Here is a 20,753-nt window from a genome sequence, read left to right as displayed (position 1 = left end):
CTTGAGGAGGAGCTGCTATAGGTACCCCAGCCTGGGGGCCAAGGTGCAGGTTGCCTGACTAGCTACAGTTTCCCAGCCACTTCAAAGAGAAGGAAGGACGGCTGGTACTTCAACTGCTCTTCCACAGGCTCCAGGAAATTGTGTAAAGTATGTAGGGGAGCCCTGGGCTTGGCGTCAGGACTGTCTTTTTGGTCTGCAAAGCACATTTGCAAAGGTTTAGAGCCCTTGGGGAGGGTGGGTTTGCTTGCATGGGGCCGCGGTCAGGCTGGTTTATGTCTGGCCCACTCTTGCCCGTGGGCAGCCAGGGGGACAAGAGCAGGAGACCCGCGAGCTGGAGCCCACAGCAGCAGCAGCAGCAGCAATGCCTCTGGGGTCAGGCTACAAGGTGCTGGGGACCCGCTACGCCTTGGCCCCTTGCCCGCATGAGCCACACAGGGTTTTGCTGAGTCACACCGTGCCGCGGGGCCTGTAGAGCAACGGGTTTTGCTGACTCATGGTCAGCGGCACTCAGCTTGACCACACGCCTGCGGGGCAAGGAGAGAAGCTGGCCAAAATAACGGGACCCACCAGGTCCAACCAATGCCTCCAGCCATCGCTCCAGAAAACCTCATCCCAATGGGAGCTGTGTCCCACAGGGAGGTGGCAGGTTCCCTGAAGGCCATCAGTTTGGCCAAGACGTGGTGATTTGGAGAGTTTGTGGGGCAAGATACAGCCCAGGGCAGGCATGCCCCCTAAAAACACTCAGCACAGATCACAACTGGGGGGTGGCATGCATGGACCCAGGGCAGCATGATCCTGTGTGAGGCCACGGGAGGATGAAAGAGGCTCAGAGACAGTGTGGGAAGGATATGGCGCAAGTGACATGACCCAGCAATTTTCCAGAAGCTGCATGAACATGAAGGTGATGGGACAGGGGCAGGGATCCCACTGCAAAGCCAGGTGTCCCCCACTCCAGCAATGCCCAGCTCGTCCCATAGGCTGCTGCTTTCCCATCCCTGACACTGGGCGCAAGCAGAAGCAGAAAACAAGCCCTGCTAGCCCTCAAAACTTGGAAGGGAAAATGTCTGTAAATCCGATTTCATTTTTATTGTTTTTCCAACGGGTCTCGTGGCTCTGTAAGAGCTCCATTGGGGCAATCTGGGCAGAGATTAGCTGTGTCCACTGCCTCCTGAGTAGGTGGGGTGACACCTCTGAGCCCTGTTATGATACCTGGGTGGTGGCCAAGAGCCCATCTTCGATGCTCAGTCTGCATTTTGAAGGAAGGGCAGACCACAGGGTCTGCTGGTGGCCAGTGGCCCCCCGGGCTCTGTCCTGTACCAGCACGGCTCTCGATGGCTGCAGGTGGCCCAATACCACAGTGCATTTTGAGGGGTGGCAGATATGCCTTGGCACCCCCCCCCAAAAAAAAAAAAAGCTGTGGCCTAGGATATGCTCATCTTCCCCAGAACCACCCAGCTCGGAGGGATGAGTCCCCCAAACTGGAGGTGTCCTGGGGCCAGGGAGAAACACCGGGCTGGGGGTCTGCACAATGAAACCCCCATGGTGACAGCGGCTGGGCGGCCGAGCTCCGGGACTCGGGGTCTGCTGCCTGGGGCACTGGTGTGTCGTGTAGCCCCCTCTCCACTCTCCTGGCAGAAAAAAACCTAGAAAACTTGAACAAAAAAAAAAAAACAAACCAAAACCACCCAGCAGAAGGAAGTTACAGGCAGTCCAGAAGGAGCACGCGCGGCCGGGCGGGCATCTCGTGACTGATTTCAGGGTGTTTATTCCCCTTTCCCGCGGGCTGAGTCACGGCCCGAGGCGCCGGGGGGTCAGCCCGGGGGGGCCGTGAGGCGGTGCCCCCGGCCCGGCGCTGTTCCCCGCCCCGCCCTCACGTGACGCCGCCGGTTGCAATTTTAGACCGTCAGCTGACTCCAGAAATCCGTGGAGAGGGCCGCTCTGCCTACAAAAACAGGCTCGGGAACCGAGAGCGGCGTCGCGGTCTCTCAGCGTGGGCACCTCCAGCCTCTGACCTCTCGCCGCCGCTGCCACCGCCACCAGCGCCGTCGCCGCCATGGGGCCCCGCGGCCTCCTCCTGCTGCTCGCCCTGGCGGGGTCCTGCGCCGCCCTCATCAGGTGAGACGAGGGGGTTCTTCGGGCTGCTGAGCCCCCCGAGTTGGGGAGGACATGGGAAAAGCTCCCCCGGTGCTGCTGCAGCGGTAGGCTCGGGTCTCTCACAGCCGTCCACACAAGGCGGCTCCCCCTCTATCAAACCAGACGGAGGAAGGTCCGGACCACCCCCCCAACCCCATCCTTCCCATGGAGGGGCCTCGCCCCAGCTTCCCCTACACCTGGAGACCTCTGGCAGCCCCTCGGCCTTTCCCCCCATCCTCCGGCTTTGGGGAAAACACTGAACGCAGCACGGCGAGGGGGATCTAGCGTAGGGTGCTGGCAGGAGCCCAAACCCCACCCGCTTCATGCTGGTGCATCCCCTGTTTTGAGCCGAGGGGAGCACTGCTGCCCCCCTCCCCTGGGGATCCCTTCCCTACACATCCCCTTTAACAGGTGTGTGTTTGCCCGTGCAGGATCCCCCTAACCAAGTTCCCCTCCATGCGGCGGATCCTCAACGAGGTGGGCAGTGAGATCCCAGATACGAAAGCCATCACCCAGGCCCTCAAGTTCAAGCTGGGCTTTGCCGAGGACCACGAGCCCACTCCGGAGATTTTGAAGAACTATATGGATGTGAGTAACAGCACCCCTGCAACACCCCCGTTTACCCCACCCACATACACTGCAGCAGACCCCAGAACAGTGTTGGGCAATTGGCTGTCACTTGTGGGGGTACCCATCCCAGGAGGTGGTGGGACGTCCAGCCTCCCATCAGCCAGGAAGGGAAAGGAGGGAGAGATGTTGATCCTGTAGGATAGATTCATGCACCCTCATGGCTTAGTGAGTGGGTGCCAAAAAAGGTGCTTCCCATCATTACTAAACTAAAAATACTAGTAATTATAACAACAACAACAAACAACCCGCTGCCACCCAAGCAGGAGATTTTCAGTTTGTGACCTATTTGCCTTCCTCTTTGTCAACAATTAACAATCATAAACAGGGGCCTGCACACTTACAATCCCCCCTAGCATCTTCTGGCCATTTGGACTCTACTTTTGGCAAGACAGGGGCATAAAAATCATGCTCCACTCCTTGAGGTGTTAGGGCATAAATGAGTGAGCACAGGGTAGGGGAAGAAGGCTCACATTGGGGACTAACTTACTATGGGACTGGGGATGCATGACCCTTCCTCACTATCCTTCATCTTCTGCACTGCCTTGGGAAAAGCAACCCTGTACCTCTACTTTGTTCTCAGCAACTTAGGGAGCAAAGGGACCTGTGTGGTGGTGGAAGGAGATAAAGGACATAAAGTTTGCCCTTGCCCTGCTGCCAGACACGTGTGGGGTTTACTGTTTCAGGGATCCTTACCGGGTACATTCACAGCTCTTGGCAGGGTAGAATGGGAGCACTGTCTGGTAGAAAAAAGCTGGGCCCAGATGTTTAGGCATTAATTCAGGATATATCCCCTCTGCTGTTCTTCCCCAGGGGCTCTTGTCACCTAGCCAGTGCCATCCTGTACTGGGAAGGGCTATTGGTGTTTCAGTTGGCAGTGTTGAAAGCCAGGGCAAGCGGTTGTGTCACGGTGTTGTCTCTTGTAACCACAGCTCAGAGTGCTGCTCAGAGCAGGCCTGTTCTCCCTTGTCACAGGGGCACCAACCCAACCTGGGGTGGCAGATAAGGGACCATTGAGTCCCTCCCAGCCTGGCTGAAAATGCTTTTGCTGCTGAAGGAACTTTTGGTACAGCCCGCATTAGCCTGCCTCGTATGCTCCCTACCAGCCCCTGGGACCCTTCATGGGTCTGTGTATGTGACAAATGGGGCCCCTGTACCAGGGGTTAATTTTCAAGCCCCAGCAATAATTACAGAACCATTGGAAGCAAGTGCTGCCTCCCCATTATGGCTAATTGAAATGGATTGTTAATTACGCAGCGAGCAACCCTTGCGGACTAAGCGCACAGGAGGTGAACAGCTTTGATAATCCTGTTTCCTTCTCCCCCTTCCCATCCCCCCCTCCTTAAAGTAAGTACACAGGCTGTTTGGAAAAGCTACTGGCTGACTTCCCTTGCTAGCAACATTCTCTCCAACTCCCTGCCTGTTTGGGAGGACTGGGGAAAAATGAGTCCATGTAGCACCTGCCTCGCATTCTCCTCTCCTCTATGGATAGAGAGATACCTTGCCAACAACTTAGCCATTCAGGTTTCTTCCAGTCTGAGCAGACATGCAGTTGCAGAGCAAAGGGTTATCCATTAGATACCTGTGCTATAGGGACTTCTCCCAGTCTTTCACCTTGCAGGCCCAAATCCACCTCTGATGGTGCTGCTGATGCCCTTTGCTCCCACCACTCTTCTGGTCTTCCAGCTCTTGAGACTGAGCATTTGTGTATTGCCCCCCACCCTGGGGAGCTCACCAGCAAGCACCAAAACCCCCTACAGCTGTACCTCCACCTGCAGTGGGCAGTGCTGCTGCTCGCTTCAACCCAGTTTCTCTGGGTTTCACAGTTTCTCTGTGAACCCACGAGCAAAGCAGCTTCCCAGCCAGTTTCAGCTTTTCAATAACGCAGGTGTTTTGCTTGGCTTACTTCCATCGTTTTTTCTCATCCTTGTAGTGAACTTCCTGATAGCCTGCAGACCTTCCCCCTTCTTCCCTGTCTCCTTGTCCCAAATGTCCTCCCCCGCACGCACCCATCCTACTTGTCCTCAATTTATCCTTTTCACACCCACTGTAATGAGTTGTGAACACTGAAGGGGAGCCTCCCTTCCAGAGGACATAGGCTGGGAACCCATCCGTGCCAAAAACAAGAGGAGGGTACTGTCTAGATAAGAAGCTGGTCCTCCATTCAACCCTAAGAGATTTTTTGATCTTTAACTCTTGCTTTTAGCCAGCTACCTCTGCTTATGGCTCCCTTCTTCTCCTTTGCAGGCCCAGTATTACGGCCCGATCAGCATCGGGACACCCCCCCAGAATTTCACTGTGATCTTTGACACTGGCTCCTCCAACCTCTGGGTGCCGTCTGTGCACTGTTCCATGCTGGACATCGCCTGCAGTAAGTGTCATGGGTGCCGGACACTGCTCAATAGCTTCTCCTTCCCTGCAAAATGCGGAGCCTGCATTTCAGGAGGAGAAACTGAGGCAACAGCTTGAAAGGGCTTGCCAGAGGCTGATGGGCTTTTTATGGTCAGAGCTGGAAATACAATGCCAGCTTCCTGCATCTGTTCTTCATTAGCCCTTTCCTGGGTTTTTTCCCTTCCAAGTCACCCCCACACAGGGTGACTTGGAAGGGAAAGCTCCAACAGCTTCAGCCCTCCAGCAGGGGAGCAGCATCAGCGGTTGTGATGTTTCTCCCCAAATTACAGACCAATGCTGCTGTTATCCCATTGTGCAAGGCTGACTTTTTAAGTCAGCCTCTTGCCAGATCTGATACAAACTGTCCTAGTTTCTGGTTTATTGCTGCACAGAGCATGTGCGTGCATGTTTATGGAGTTATAATTAACAAGAGCCAGGTAGGCACAATGAAATGAGAATGTCTTAGGGACTACAAGTTTTTTTTATTCTGTGGCGTTCCTATGCAATAAACCTCCACAGCTAAAGATGTCAAACATGGCTACGGCAAGAGGCTATTTAAAAGCCACTGGTTGTGCTGCTTAAGCAAAGTGGAGAAACCTGTGGAGTCAACAAATGCAACCACAAAAGGCATTCCACAGTGCTCATTGGGAATAGAGTGGAAATTTGAATTTCTTGCATGGCATTGTAGTGCCCAGAGAGAAGACAGACCTTCTTGCATATGTGAAATGAGATTTAGAACAGCAAAAGGGTGGTGAGGTCCAGACCTGGTCTGTCTTGGGGGTTCCTAATTTGTAGCAGGGAGCTGGTTTCTCATGGCAGTGCCTCAGGAGGTGCTGGGACCAAAGGGCTGTTTTATGAATATACGAGTAGCTTAACTTGCTGCCAGACTGCAATCCAAACAGGCACCCAGACAGCCTAACTGGGAAACTCCATGTGTAATGCTGTCACTTTGTGTAGGGCTTGGCTGGTTCATCCTTAGCTGCTGCCTGCACCATCAGCAACCAGCCATGGAGCTGTGCCGGACAGCTCATGACTCAGGAGGAGTCCAGGAAGGAGGAATCTGCCTGGCCATAAAACCAGGCAGATTCTTACATCTCCCAACCCACCCAAGGGGAGAAGCAGCTTAAACTAGGGGAAAGCCCTTCTCCTCTGCAAATAAAGGAATATTTTGAGCTCTCTCTCTACTAAAAACAATGTATGAAAAATTTCCAGCTACTTTTAGTAAAAGAAACAGATAAATCTATGAGATAAAAACATTCATGCCCAGAGCAGGCTATATTTAAAGCCACCCTGGTTCTCCATGGTGTGGGGAGGGACACATTTTGCTCTGCTGACTAACACACCACACCAGCCATATAACCTCTAGGCTTTTAATACCCAGTGGCCAAATCGGATTTAACTGCCTCAATTGAATCTGCCCACCTAATTCCCCAGACAGTGGAAATGTTTTGTTAAGCAGTCTGGGCTTAGTAAACACTGGGTTCAGGCCCACCTTCACATCATGAAGTGTCCATTTGTTCAGATAAGCTGGGTGGTGTTGGGTTAGGTATTGAGGAACCATAGGTATCAAGTAGCACTAATGTTGTGTGTCCCCTTGTGTCCTCCTTCCTGGCTGCAGTGGTGCACCACAAGTACGACTCCTCTAAATCCAGCACCTATGTGAAGAACGGCACCAAGTTTGCCATCCGCTATGGGACAGGGAGCCTCTCTGGGTACCTCAGCCAAGACACAGTCACGGTGAGTTACAACTGCTCCTGCCCCGTGCTGCCCCACACTGCTTTCAGTAGAGTGCTTGAAGCTGTTTGATTTCAATGGGTCTCCCTTCTTGAGTGTGCTACTCTTATAGAACATCCTTCAGTGCTTTGTTTTCACGTTACTTGAAATGACATGGTGATGATGACTCAGGTAACAATAACCATGGCAGGCAGAAAAGGGGGAAGATACTAATCTGCAGGTCAGCAGGCTGGGAGTGGGGACTGCTTGCATGGTGTCCCTGTAGACATGATCTCTGGCTATCTCTCCACCCCTCTTCCTGGTGACCCCAGAAACTTACCAGCCCAAGGACATGCCTGCATCACTGCACAGACTGCTGATGGTGCCCAGCTTGTTCCTGGCCGATATCCACACATTACTGGATGCCCACATGGGCAGCTGCCCAAACACAGACCAGAAAAGGTCTCTTTACTTCCCCATCCTGTTCTTGCATCAAGAACTGGTGCTTATGATTGTAAAAGCTGGGTAGCACCCTGGGGGGAGGTTCCCCAGCCGTGTTCAGGGCCCAGCTTGACTTAGCTGGGTGGTGGTTGCTTCATAGTTTACTTTCCAACAAGCAAAGGCTGAGCTTTCTGTCCTGTGAAGGGCAAGTGCCTTTCATGACTTCCTCCCAGGTACAGATGCTCAGGAGAGTTTGCCAGCTGCCAAACGTCAGGGGTGCATGTGCTCTCAGATTACTCGCTCTCCTGGCAGGGATAACAGCATATGTTTGCTTTGCAGGGGGGGAGAAACAAAGCAAAAGTTTTGAATAAGCAGATAAATCTGGGGATTTGGAGGTTTCTGTTCAGATTCAGCTGAAAAGTATTGGCTTATCAATTTCATCAGAAGCAAAAGAAAAGAATACAGGAGAAGCCTAAAGTGTGTGATTTCTACAAGATGTGCTCTTTAGCCCATCCTGATGGCATGAAGATTTCAGGCTAGCCTGGAATCATCAGCTATTGCCTCTATGCTGCATCCAAAGATGCAGCAAGGCAAACAGCGAACTTTATTGTCCTTAGAAAGTGTGGGCTTAATGCAGGGGCTGAAATGAGTCAGAAAGAAAATTGCAGCTTTTTTCTTTTTTTTTCTTTTGGTTTGTAATTGTCACCCTAATGCCTGCTTGCTAATTAGCTCTCCACTTCCCGGCAGCTCAGAGAAAGGATTTTGTGCCTCTGTTTGGGAAGTGGGGATGACTCTTGGCAGACAGCACAGCTTGTAGCATTTGGTTTCTGTCTGCACAGAAGCAAGAGAAACCTCTTGCATGGAGCTGAGCAGTAGTGTCCTATATGTAGTAGGTAGGAACTGGGGTGACACTGAGGATCAGGGACCTTCAGCTTGGACACCAGGATGCATCCTGTGATGCACAACATGTTGAAGGCAAGCTCCCAGTCAGTTGCAGTCTGGAAACAAAGACATTGAAATAACCTTTAGGATGACCCTCTTGGCTCCAACCATTCTGGTGGGTGGAAGCTGCCACAACAACATCTGGTAGCATTGACATCTCACCAAAATGTGCTTGTTGGCAGGTAGTCTAGAGTCCCTCAGCCCTGATTTTTTTTTTTTTTTGAGAAGGGTGATGAACTCATTTCAAACATCCTCTCCTGTTCTGGACCTTGGGATGACCTTCAGGGACAGCACAGGAAACTTAGATGGCCGTGGCACATGAGGTCTGTCCCATGACTGTAGTGCAGATACGCTGCACAGGAGATGACTTTCCTTGCCTCTTCCCTGTACCCCTGCACCCCAAGCCCTGGTGTCACATTGTGTCACAGAGGCCTTCACCTCTTGGTCTGCCTTTGCCATCCAGTGCTTGCCTGCTGGCTGAGGCCACTAACGGGGAGGCCAGGCGAGCTGTAGAGTGCTGACACCTGTCTGCAAAGTGCTGGAGGGTGGCCACCACACGGCCATCCCCTGGTCATGATTTTTGATTGCTCAGTGTCTGGGTGAGAGCTAGCCAAGGGACAGAGACAAAGGATCTGTCAGCTGGCAGCAGCATTCTGCTAAGGATGGTCTTGGGTTTCAAGCTGCACTCAGCACCTGTACTGCTGAGGGCCAAGTACAGGCAGGGTCTGCTGAGAATCCATGACTGGGCATATATCTGTCTCCCCCTTGGGCTGCACAAGCAGGGCAACATTCATACAAACCTGACACTCAGTGTTATCAGTCCATTGCATTTTACTTGTTTTTTTAAGTGGAATCTTTATTGAACTCTGAGCTGCTGAGGACCGGCCGTGCCAAGGGGTGGCTTTGGTAAACCTGCAGCACACAACTGGGGCACGCACCAGCAAGCGGATGCATTGCTGTGCACTCTTTCCCCCCACATCCTGCCCTGTGGCTTTTAGCTTTCGCAAGGCTCGATCGCCCTTTCCTCATGCAGTCCTCCGATACCATTAAAGGCAGCGCTGCTGTCCCAGCCTTGCACTGTTTAACCCTGGGGGGATATTAGTAATTTACAGAGATCGTTATCTGCCATCAGGTAGAAGAGGCCAGCTTGTCAGTCCAGCCTGGCTCACTACAGGGCTGCTAGCTGCAGGCTGAGAGGCTGAAATTGTCCTAGCGTGGATGCTAAAATTGCCTGTGGTCAGCCAGAAGCTCACAAGCCTCCTGAACTGCTAGAGCCAGGAGCCAGCAGATGCGTCCTGCTCCCCATCAGCAGAGCTATCCTGCTTTATCTGATCATCTTCTTTCTGGGGATCTGCCCTTGCAAGGCGTTTCAGCTTTCCAGTGGGGAATGCCAGTCCTCCTCATGGCTGGCAAGAGAGGTGACCTTTGAATTCTCAGTACTCTGCTTGCTATTTTTGTGCTTCAGGCTCAACCTCGCTTTCTTGGCTGGGTCTTCTCCCCTCTCATGGATGGTCTCTGCAGGCTGTTGGCTCTTTCAAGCAATTCAGCAATATCCTGGAGATGTTTCCTATGTAGGGGAGATCACAGGGATTGTGGGCAGAGGTGAGGGGGATTTGTGCTCCCAGCCAAGGATGGATGCAGCACCCAAGGAGGTAGGATACACAGATGACTTAGAAGATGTCCAGAGTGGGGAAGATTAAAGGCACAACACAAGAGCTTTTCAGACTGGGAGGAAAGGATGAAGTAGGTGATAGGGGAGGAGATGTAGGAGGGACAAAAGGATATGGGTCCTCTGTGCAAAGAGGAGGGGCTCCAGAACAGCAAGGTCAGTGCCGGGACACCACAAAAGGCTAAAGGGATTCTCCTGCTGTTAGATGTATGCTGGGCTTTGCAGGGACTCAGGAAGTTCCACTGAGCCAGAGGTACTAGTCTCTTCCCCTGACAAGAGTGGCACCAGGGTATCTGGTTTCTGCAGCTGCCTACAAATGCAATGTTGAAAGCAGGTAGGAATGTGGCAGCACACTGAGGGACATGCTACAGCCTGTGTTCAGTGAGGTTCCATTGCCACCCTGGTCCACTGAGTCAGTTTTCTTTACAATCTGCTTTTTTTTCCCCCTCCCCATCTCCCCACAGCTCGGTGACTTGAAAATCCATGGTCAGGTCTTTGGGGAGGCCATTAAGCAGCCAGGCATGACATTCATCGCTGCCAAGTTTGATGGCATCCTGGGCCTGGCATTCCCAAGGATCTCTGTGCAGAACGTCAGACCTTTCTTCGATTCCATCATGGAGCAGAAGCTGATCGATAAAAACGTGTTCTCTTTCTATCTAAACAGGTAGTGTTGGGTTTGGTGGCACACTTTGGTTGTGAGGGCAAGCCCAGCAGGCTTTTCTCTGTCTCCCAGAGGCACCTCTTGTCATCTGCTGTTTTCCACTCTGGACAGCACTTTCCAGTTGGAGAAGTCTCAGCAAGTTATGCTTGCAAGAGCAGTCAGGCCTAAATCTCTTATGTTTGCTGCTCTAAAGTAAGAAGAAGGGAAGTAGAAATGCAGCTATTTTATTGATAAAAGTTCTGTGGAGCTGTGACCAGACTTCTTAACTGATGAATAGACAGAGGATGTTTCCAGAGGAAACAGAAATAAAAATAAATAAGGCTGTGATCATGAGATTGCATGCTGCTAGTGCAGTCCCCTTTAGAGAGTTAAACAGCCCTAATCTACTGCCAAAATCTGTAAGCCATGTGGTCACCACCATGTCACCTCCCAGGCGGGCATGTCCCCCCAGGTCATCCTTAATGAGGGGGCTAATGAGGTCATCCTTAATGAGGGGGCTAATGCTCTCTCACCACTCTGGGAAATCCGCCTCTGCAGCTGCCAGCACCTTCCCACCCACTGCTGCTCCCCACAGGACACCCCATCACTTTTCTGGCACCACAGCAGTGACTCTGAACTACTTCAGCCTGAAAAGTAGCACGGCAAGAGCAGGGAGGGCAGAGAGGGCTGCTGCTGGCCATTCAAGCACCAGCCCTCCCCCATCACCATATTTCTTCCCATCTGCTCAGCAGTGAGCTCTTATCTGATGGTAACCTTGAGGATTCACTCCAGGGCTGCTGGTTGGCACAGCCTCACATGTAGATAACCTAACCCTGCATCAGCCACGTCCAGCCCTGCACAGGCGCTTTTTACAAGCTGATTTAGGGAGTCCTTGTGTCAGTGCTTAGCTCCCCTTTGCCATCCCCCTTCTCTGCCATGAGTTTCTTCAGGTGTCCGTGAGAAAGTAGCAGGTGGAAAGCTGCAGGATGCTTTGGCTGGGCCAAAATATTTCCCTTTCCCCATCCCAGCCTATCTCACAGTATCTGTCCTTACATTGACATAACATAGCACAGTGTACGTTGTCCATCTCCAATACTGTTAATGCTATGCTTCACCCCCAAACACCCCAGCATGTATTTTGGGGGTACTTGAAGTGGGTTGTTCTTGCCCTGCCCCTGATGTTGACAGGTTTGGGTATTGTTTTTCAGAGACCCCTCTGGTAATCCTGGTGGTGAGCTGCTCCTGGGAGGGACTGACCCCAAGTATTACAAGGGAAAGTTCCACTGGATGAATGTGACACGCAAGGCCTACTGGCAGATCCACATGGACGCGTAAGTTCCCCATCCATTTGACTACATATATGGGGTCACATGTGCAGACAGCACATGCCTGAGGCTTGGCTGAGACCCTTCCCGAAAAGGAATCATCCCTGCGACCCACGCACACCAAAAGAAGCGGATTAAAATCCCACTATAGGGCTGGGTTGTTTGTTGCTGGAAGGAGACGAGAGGCAGAAGCCATAAGGAGATGTTCTGCAAAATCCTTTCCTCTTGTTTACAGCTTGACCCTTAAAAAGACCTACTTGGGTCCTTGTGAAGTGGGGTAAAATGCCAGTGTATCCTCCTTGCTGGCAGGGTGAGCCCCACAGATTAAACACCAGTTTTGCTTAGTTCTCAGCAAGGCCTGATCTGTATGGCTGTCTTGCATGAAGCTCCAGAGGAGCAGGATGAGGCCTCAGGAAGCCAGCCCTTGACTGAAGGGCACGGCGCAGCAATCAGCGCGCATTGTTGGAGGCAGAGGGGAGGAGTGCAGGCTGAGCTGCCGGCCGCCAGCCCCACAGTCTATTCTGAGCTCTCCCACGTGATGGGAACTTAAAAGTGGCCTGTGATCAGAATGTGTCCTTTTCCTGGGAATCGCATCCCTCCCCAGTGTGGGGTTTTAGTTCTCATTTTACCCCAGCCCTGCAGCATTGGCAAAGTATGGCAGACCCTTGGCTAGAATGCTTTGTCTGTCTGCACTGCTGTGAAATGTGATACGGGTGAGGAAGCCAAGCAGCTCCTGTCTTGCCTTTACTCTGTACAGGAAACCTTCCCTTGGCCACTGCTGTCACACCACCCCTTTAACCCTTTGTTTTTCTGCAGTAGCACAGGCCATACATGCCCATAATTCATTGCCCTTAGCTCTCTCCCATGTCCATTAGCTGTGGTGCTTGCTCTGGAGTGCAGGTAGCAGGCAGGGTATGCAGGCAGCAACCAGGCTCTCTGCAGAAATGGGCTTACACTTCAAGGCACCTGCTCAGACATGAGCAGACAATAGGGAGCCAGGGAGTCTGTGCACTGCATTGGTGCTGTGTCAGTATTTCTGAGCATCTGTCCTTCCTGGGTGTCTGTCACAGCCCTCCCTCCCTGCAGCTTTCACTGGAAGGCCTCTAAGGGTTGTCTAATGTCTGGGCATCTCTCTGCAGGGTGAATGTTGGCAACGGGCTGACTGTGTGTGACGGGGGCTGCGAGGCCATCGTGGACACAGGAACCTCTCTCATCACTGGCCCCACCAAAGAAGTGAAGAAGATACAGGCTGCTATTGGTGCAAAACCACTCATAAAAGGCGAGGTGAGGCCGGGCTGGAAATGTAGGAATCTATGGCCATCACAGCATCTGTGCTTGTACCCTACTTTATACCCAGATGCTTGTTGAGACCCTTCTGCTCCCTCTGATCTTTGTTCCCAGCCTGTGCTCCTGGAAAAGCCACTGGCATGGCAGGGACCCCTTTATCTTTTGACCCCGGGTAGCATTCACCACCCTGCTCATGCTCATGGTAGAAAGTCCAGATCCCATGAATTTTGGGAAGCTTTGAGTCACCTCTGCCACCCATCTCTGGGAGGTGGAAGAGAAGGAATCTGAGTTGCAGCTGAGGCCAAGGATTCACATTAATGTGAGTCCAGAGACACTTTAATATAAGTATATTTCATGAAAATGGCAGACCTTTGCTGCCAAGTTTTCAGCCATCAAAGCTAATCTCACAAGGCTCTCTCTGCTCCCTGAAATTGTGGAAAAATATGGGTTACAAAGACCCTGTAGAAAAAAAATGCCCTGCTCTGAAAGCCTTCCCAAATCAGAGCCATGAGCATTTGTAGGACATTTCTGCAGTGTCAGAGACCCCAAGCTGCAGCAAGAGTTGGCTTAGACCTGCCGTCATCCCCAAGACTTGACACTGTTAATGGAACTGGCTTTGTCTGTTCATTACACGGTGAATCCCTGTGTACTGAGTCCCAGTTGCCTCTCCTCTGGTAAAGATCCCCAATTGTACCACATCATCTGTGGCACCCTGAGACTCATCAGAGCCAAAAGCTGATTTAAACATTCTTTGGCTCCATCCCTATCCATAAAGCCCTCTTGCCCCTCAGCTTAAAGCCCTAGGCAGGGAGCAGCCCACTTAACCCAGCTCAAGCTTCTCCTGCACCCTGAGATGAGCTGGTTTTGGGCAAAACCACAGCAAAGATGTAATTGTGCTCAAGGAAGACTGCGAGTGTGGGAGGTGCAGTGTAAAGCTTCTATTGTTGCAATTTCAGTATATAATCCCCTGTGAGAAAGTGCCAACGCTGCCTAACATCACGATGGTACTAGGAGGGAAGTCCTACGACCTCACAGGAGACGAGTACGTCCTCAAGGTATGTCCAGGCAGATTTTTCCAGCCTTACGCTTCTTCCCCAAAGCCTAGCTTTTGCTTCCACTGCTCCAAAACACAAGAGCAGCCAAAGCAATGCTGGAGCTGGTGCCTGGGAAGAAGTCTTGAAAGGTTGGGGTGTCAGGGTGGTAGCATTGCTGATGGATCCAGGTAACCTCATCAAAGTCTCACAGGAATGAGACTCCCTGCATAATGCTCATGAGGGATAGCAGGATGGGAGAAGGAGAGGCAATCTGTTGCATCACTTTTTACAAACATTTAGCTCTTTTCTGCTGCATTCTGGTGCCATGAGGCCAGCCTTATTATAGCAGAGGCCACCAGCCTGTCATTTACGCCATCAGAATCAACTTGCAAGGACCATCTTGTGCAGACTTTCACCAGTGTCTCTGATTCAGAACTGCATGAGTTGGGAGGTTTATGGTAATGTTGCTTGATGCTTTAGTGCTTAAGGGAGGGGGTGCTAGGTTTGGAGCCATAGAAGCAGTGGATTGGGAGTCACTTTTGCAATTTGTGAATCGCAACCTGGGAGAGGCTGAAGCATAGGCATCCTTGCAGGTGTTCTTGCCAAGCCTTCAAGGTTGAGGGAAGGGAATGACCTGCATAGCTTGAAGCTCTCACTCTTCTTCCTAGGTTTCCAGTGCAGGAGAGACGATATGCATGAGTGGCTTTTCAGGCCTGGACATCCCACCCCCTGGGGGCCCACTCTGGATCCTGGGAGATGTCTTCATTGGACCCTACTACAGCACCTTTGACCGTGATAACGACAGAGTTGGCTTTGCCCCAAGTGTCTAAACACCTGACCCCCACTGTCTCTGCCACACACACACACACACACACACACAAGCTGTAGAGAAAGGTTACCAGTATTAGAAACCCAGTGAGCGGAAAGGAGGAAAAAAAAAGAAAAAGAAATGGATCTAGATTTAAAATTACATGGAAAATAGTCATTAGTGCCCTGCTAGCTTCTTTTTCCACTCTGTTGAGTGAGTGGTGCTGGGAGGTCTCTAGCTGACAACTCCAGCTGGAGTAGTCCCTTGCTTTACTGCTATGTCTTCCAGTAGTTCTTATTCAGAATGATTCTCAGAGCTGAACAAGGCCCTTTCACATCTCCCAGCACTGGTGTCCTTCCTTGGGGGGTGCAGCTGGCTGAAGCCAGCCCTTGGCACCTCTGTTCCTGCAGAGGATGTGCTACTACTCTTGGGTTTGGGCTTCTGTGCTGGGGGAGAGGGACAAGGGAAGGCTGTCTTGCACATAAGTTCTTGCTTCTTCACTCGTGAAGTGGGGGAGTGGACAGCAGGGGGAGAATCTGTCTTTATGACCCCTCCTTGGCAGGTTAAGGCAGTGACCAGTAGGTGTTTTCTCAAGGAGGTTGTGCTGGCTTGGTCCTAGGAGAGCATGTCCTGGGCTGGGGTGATGGGGAATCATGGTAGTGTGCCCAGGGGATGAGTTTCAGAGCCTGAGGGTTCTGGTGGTGTGTTTTGTTTAGTGATGGCACTAGTGAGAGAGCTGGGAGGCATGACATCCATGTGCCTGATAAAACAGGACAAGGGTTTGTAGGGGGGCTCTAGCCAGTGGGACTTCTCAGTCAGTATGAACATTAACGGGGTCAAGATAGGTTATAATAGAGGTTATTTGAATTCAGGGCTATGAAGGTTCAGCCTTCTGCTGAGCAAAGTCATGTGGCACAAGTTCTCTCGAGTTTAGTGACCTTCTTCCAGGTTCCCCAAACAGCAAATCTTCCCAGCTTCACCCACAGCCAGTGAGTTGAGCATAATGTTTCCTGAAGCAGCTAAGTGATCTGCAAACCGAAATCAGGCTGATAAAATCCATGTTTATGTCAGCCACATAAGGCCTTTTGGAAACATGATTCACAGCATTTTGAACTGCCCAAAACTCAAGAGACAGTTAGCAGAGCCAGCAAACCTCCTGGGTAGGAGGATGCCATGGCAGCTAGTGGACTTGCATTCACTTTCCCTGCTGCCCTGTCCCAAAATCCAACTGCCTTTAACGCCCTGCTTTCTACTTTACTAACGTGGTGAGCTCTGTTCATGTCCAGCTGTGTTGCAGCGTGAGGCACAGTCCTGCTTTGGAGAGGTTGTAGCCGATTTAGCTGTGCACACAGATCCTCCCAGAGAGCTGGGATCTGCACATATGGAGCCACTTGCTGGGCTGGCACTGGTAGGCAAACAGTGGTGAAGCTGGGAGGATCATAAAATGAATTTTAAGCAGTACTGGAAAGCAGCAGAGAGCCTGCCAAAAATCCCAGCCCCTGTGCTGGGAGTAAAAGACTCTTCACTTTCCCAGTATGCTGGGTCAAGTCCTGAAGTTAAGGGAGGGGCAGCAGATGAGGAGCAAAGCTGAGAGTGGCAAAAGGGTAAGATCAGCAGCCATGACCTCAGACCAGGCTAGACAGATGGCTAAATCCTCGCTACCAAAATTCACTGATAATCTTGCCAGCAGTAGCAGTGGGGCCAATGAATTTTCTGAGAAAGGTGTTTGGGCAGTGAGTGAATAGATGGATTTGCCCTGTGAAATAAGTTTAGCATTATAACCATGCCTCACCTTGGAGGGGTCTGGCACGGACAGTGAGGACAGGTATGGGAACATTGGGACACATGCATTGCCCCCTGCAACCCCAGATGCAGTAAATGCTGCTCCCAAAGCTTGCTTCTGCCTCGTAATCTTCACCTGGAACCCTGCATCTGGACACTAAAGGACATCTATTGTAGACTGGCCAGAGAACAGGGCTCTTGCATGTCACCAAAAAAAAAATCTGCAATAGCTACTCCAACATCAGCAAATATTCAGCATCTCTCCAGAGATCTTCAGTTTCACACCAATTAAGTGCTCACAGCTCCTCCGAGTTCTGCTACATCACTTCCCAGCTGCAGGATTTCTTGAGCACGGTGAGACAGAGTTGGCCTCTTGGATACCTGCTGAACAGACCTGATGTGAGGGGGAGGCTTGACATGGACATGGCAGTGGGTTTTGAACACCTTCAGCATCGGATTACAGTGGGATGTGCAGCACAGCTCCAGCTGGAGCCCCTGGGCCGTGGCTGTTCTGGGCATGCGCTGCCCCATGTGGTCCCTGCACAGTAACAGGTGGGCTGATGTCTGTCAGCAGGCAGGAGTCTGCTCCCTGGGGGAACAGCATGGCCCAGTGTGATGCCCTGAGTGACACACTTCAGGATAGGCTGGAGGGCCAGTTCACTGCAGTTTCACCTGAATGGGTCTCCTCCCCTTGTTTTATTTGCATTTTTAAATCCATCTCTAATCGTGTGACTGGTTTTTAAAAATTACTTTGCTGTCAGAATTATTGTCTCTTCATAGAAAATTGAAAAGAAAATACAGTATTTTCCCCTTCAACTCTGAGAGTTGTCTTTCTTTTTGTAGTTTGAATTGCCAAACTCTGTTGGTGTCCAGAGACACTCTCTCCCTCACATATTGTCCCTGGACATCTGGGTTCCCACTTGTGTGGACTCGTGTGTTTCAGAAGGGCTCCTCCCCTCCTCTGTGATAAGTAAATATGCTGGGAGCCTGTCGGATTTATTTTTTTTTTCAGTGAATTAGAGCATAACCCAGCCTCTGCAAGGTGATATGATGGTGCCACCTGCCTGACCCAGCACCACTGGGGCAGCAGGCACTCCCAGCATGCCTGCTAGCCTGCAGCCTTCTCGTGAGGCCACACCTCCCTAGCTGAGTATTGCCAAGGGTAGTCCACTAACGGGGAACTCAGGCTGTCCACAGGTATTCTGGACCAGTTAGAACAAGCTCCTGCTTAGGACTTGGAGTGGTCCTGTAGCAGCCAAAGTGAAACTTCAGTTTCCAAGTCTGGCCTAAAATCCATTAAGGTGTGAAGTCTGGGGAAGTTCTGGAGCCCAGTGATGAGCATGGTGTGGGTTTTTTCAACAGTATAGGAAAAATCCATCCCTCTTGCCTAGCTGCCTAATTTTCAGTCCTAGCACTGCTGTATGGGAGCTGGAGACTCTGAAGCAGAATGAAGGCCCCATGTGCCAGGTGGAAGATAAGAGCTAATCCCTACTTTGAAAAAAGCATCATCTACATAAGCAAGATGGATGCAGCCAAGTCCCATCCCATCTTCGGAGCGCAGATCTAAGCACACAGAGAGCTTAGCTGATTTCCCTACTGGCATGTCCTGAGCCTCTGCTCCCCCAGGATGCCTAAATTCCCCAATCAGCTGTTCTCCTATGTTAAAGAGATGGATTTAACCCAAAAGGGCTGGCTGGGTCCTGAAAGCCAGTCATGCAGCCCACTGTTCCTCAATAGCCCAAGGGGAGAACAAGTCATCTGCTGCCAAATATTTATTGACAGGAATATGAGGGCCCTGTTTCTGTGGGGGGGATTTTGCCTAAGTCTTCAATTGTGCCTTGTGTACTGAACATCACATCCCAGTGGGAATAATCACAGGCTTGATCTTGGCCAAGAGCTGGAGAAGCCAAGAGCCAGAATCACCCACCCATGCTTTTCCAGCAGGGAGCAAAGCACACCCCATCCCAGGAGCACCCTGAATGCAGCCCCACGCTATCTGGCCCAGAAAGTCCTCAGGTTTACCTCAACCCCCCTGTTTACTGCACCATCTCTGCAGAACTCCATGCACATGACAATTTGATATCTCACTTTTCATTAAATGTCTCCATTGATGCAAGGAACATAAAATTTTTCATTACATGTCCCCTTAAGTAGTAGGGTGCTTGGCACTGACCCCCAGGGCTATCTTCATGGGCCTGATCCTTCTCCAAGTAATTCTGCTTAGGGCTTTACCAAAAGCCCATTAATGCAAGGAGGAGGATGAGACCCCTCGTTTATGGAAATGACTTGCTCATCTGGTTGGCTCAGCAATTTGTTCATTTGGGAAACTATTTTTACTCACCATGAATGACTAAGCACATCTTTTTGGGGGCTGATGGCTTTTCCTTTTTCCGCTCTTTCTTGGATTTATTTATTTTTAGATTTCTTTGGGAGGGAAGAGAAGCGGAGTGCAGAATGAAAGCTCAGAGAACGGGACACAGATCAAGGGAGAGTGGGAAGATGGGATATACCTCTGTGAGTCTCAGGCTGCCTTATTGCTTATGGAACTTAGCAACCCACTGAGGAATTTTATAGGGGTAATAGGAAAGGAGCATTGAGGAGGCTGTGGACTTTTTCCTTCAGAAATAAAAAAAGCAGGGTCATGTTCTGCTAATGGTTTTCTGAAGAGCTTGAGTAGGATTTGGGATGGAAGATTTTCTCACAGGTCTTACAGCAGTTGATTATGCTACAGGCCACATGTCTCTAACGTGATTACAGGAGAATTGCTTTGGGGCAGAAAACATCTTTCTGTTCTGTTTGTCCCATGCTTAGCACAAGGGGAAGCCAGCCTTGATGCCACAGTAATGCAGGCATTATTCATACTCTCCCCACCTTTTATTTGAAAGGAAAGTAGTCCTAGACCATATGGTTGACGGCTTGCATGCATGAACTTTAAAAATCCCCAGAAAATTGGAGGAGGGTTAAAATAATGCAGAATATTGAGGGGTTTTATTCCTTGCATCATTTTTTTATGTCACTTCCCTGGGGGAAGGGTCACATGAATAGTTTTTGAACCAGTGATGCTGCATATATGCCACTGTGGTCTACGCAATAAACCTCTCACCACTCACACTTGACATCGAGGAAGATGATGAATCACTCATACAAAGATCAAAAAGTGTTCTGCAAACTGTAGGGATGACCTGGTACCCAGAGAAGAGAAAATGCAGCCATTCAACCTCCATGACCTTTCTGTCCTACTCATACCAGGGAATGTAACTGTCTCTGTTGATCTCATATTCCCCTACACTACCCTGCTTCCTCCTCTTGCCTGCTCCAAACCCCTTCTGACCTTTTTTCTGCTCACTCTCCATCCCTGCCTGACATTAAGAAGAGGAGCAGCCCTACCTGCACAACTTTCCCCAGACAAACAAACAGCAGGCTCATCAGTAGCTCCAGTCTGTATCCAAGGGGTTTCACTGCTCCTCCTGAGCCTGCAGGAAGGATACTCTGCACAGCTGAATTTGTCCAAGCCCTCCAGAAAAGCTGACGACAGCTGGCCATGGCTCTGCCTCTCCTGCAAACCTCTTAATCCCACAGGAGCATCAGTCTCACCCTAGCACTGCCTCTGTTTCTTAGCAGCTTCTTGGAGGGAGACCTGGGTCTCATTACAGGCAGCTGTAGCACCAGTAAAACCTTCTTTACTTTGGCAGACCCAACGCCACTCCTACAGTGAGAAATCCTGAACCAGAGGGCAATTTGTCCTTTTTTAACCAATGCAGGCACCTTCTGAAGGATTAAACTGGTCTCATGGAAACTGGACCCCTTCCAGCTTCAGAGAGCTGTGGATGTGCAAGAAGTTGCCCCACATCACACCAACCCGTGGGGATGAACACAGTGTGGGTGCCCTGACACTGGAGCCAAACCTGCCTGTGAAGAGCTGAGTGAATTACCATCCTTATTTCTTAGCTCAGCACTTTGT

General features: G+C 51.0%; 1 protein-coding gene across 1 annotated transcript; it reads left to right on the top strand.

Moving 5' to 3' along the window:
* Nucleotides 1–1,794: 1,794 nt before the first annotated feature.
* CTSD (cathepsin D) lies at nt 1,795–17,608 on the top strand. Its single transcript, XM_085062839.1, has 9 exons — nt 1,795–2,115; nt 2,565–2,721; nt 5,008–5,131; nt 6,770–6,888; nt 10,381–10,580; nt 11,765–11,887; nt 13,021–13,165; nt 14,125–14,223; nt 14,871–17,608. The coding sequence occupies exons 1-9, from the start codon at nt 2,054–2,056 to the stop codon at nt 15,030–15,032; spliced, it is 1,191 nt and encodes a 396-aa protein (XP_084918965.1). The 5' UTR covers nt 1,795–2,053; the 3' UTR covers nt 15,033–17,608.
* Nucleotides 17,609–20,753: the final 3,145 nt, after the last annotated feature.

This window comes from Lichenostomus cassidix, chromosome 5, assembly GCF_008360975.1.
Source record: "Lichenostomus cassidix isolate B80296 chromosome 5, HeHo_3.0, whole genome shotgun sequence".
NCBI lineage: Eukaryota > Metazoa > Chordata > Aves > Passeriformes > Meliphagidae > Lichenostomus > Lichenostomus cassidix.
Note: the sequence above shows the minus strand (reverse complement) of the source record. Positions and strands in the feature narration are given on the sequence as shown.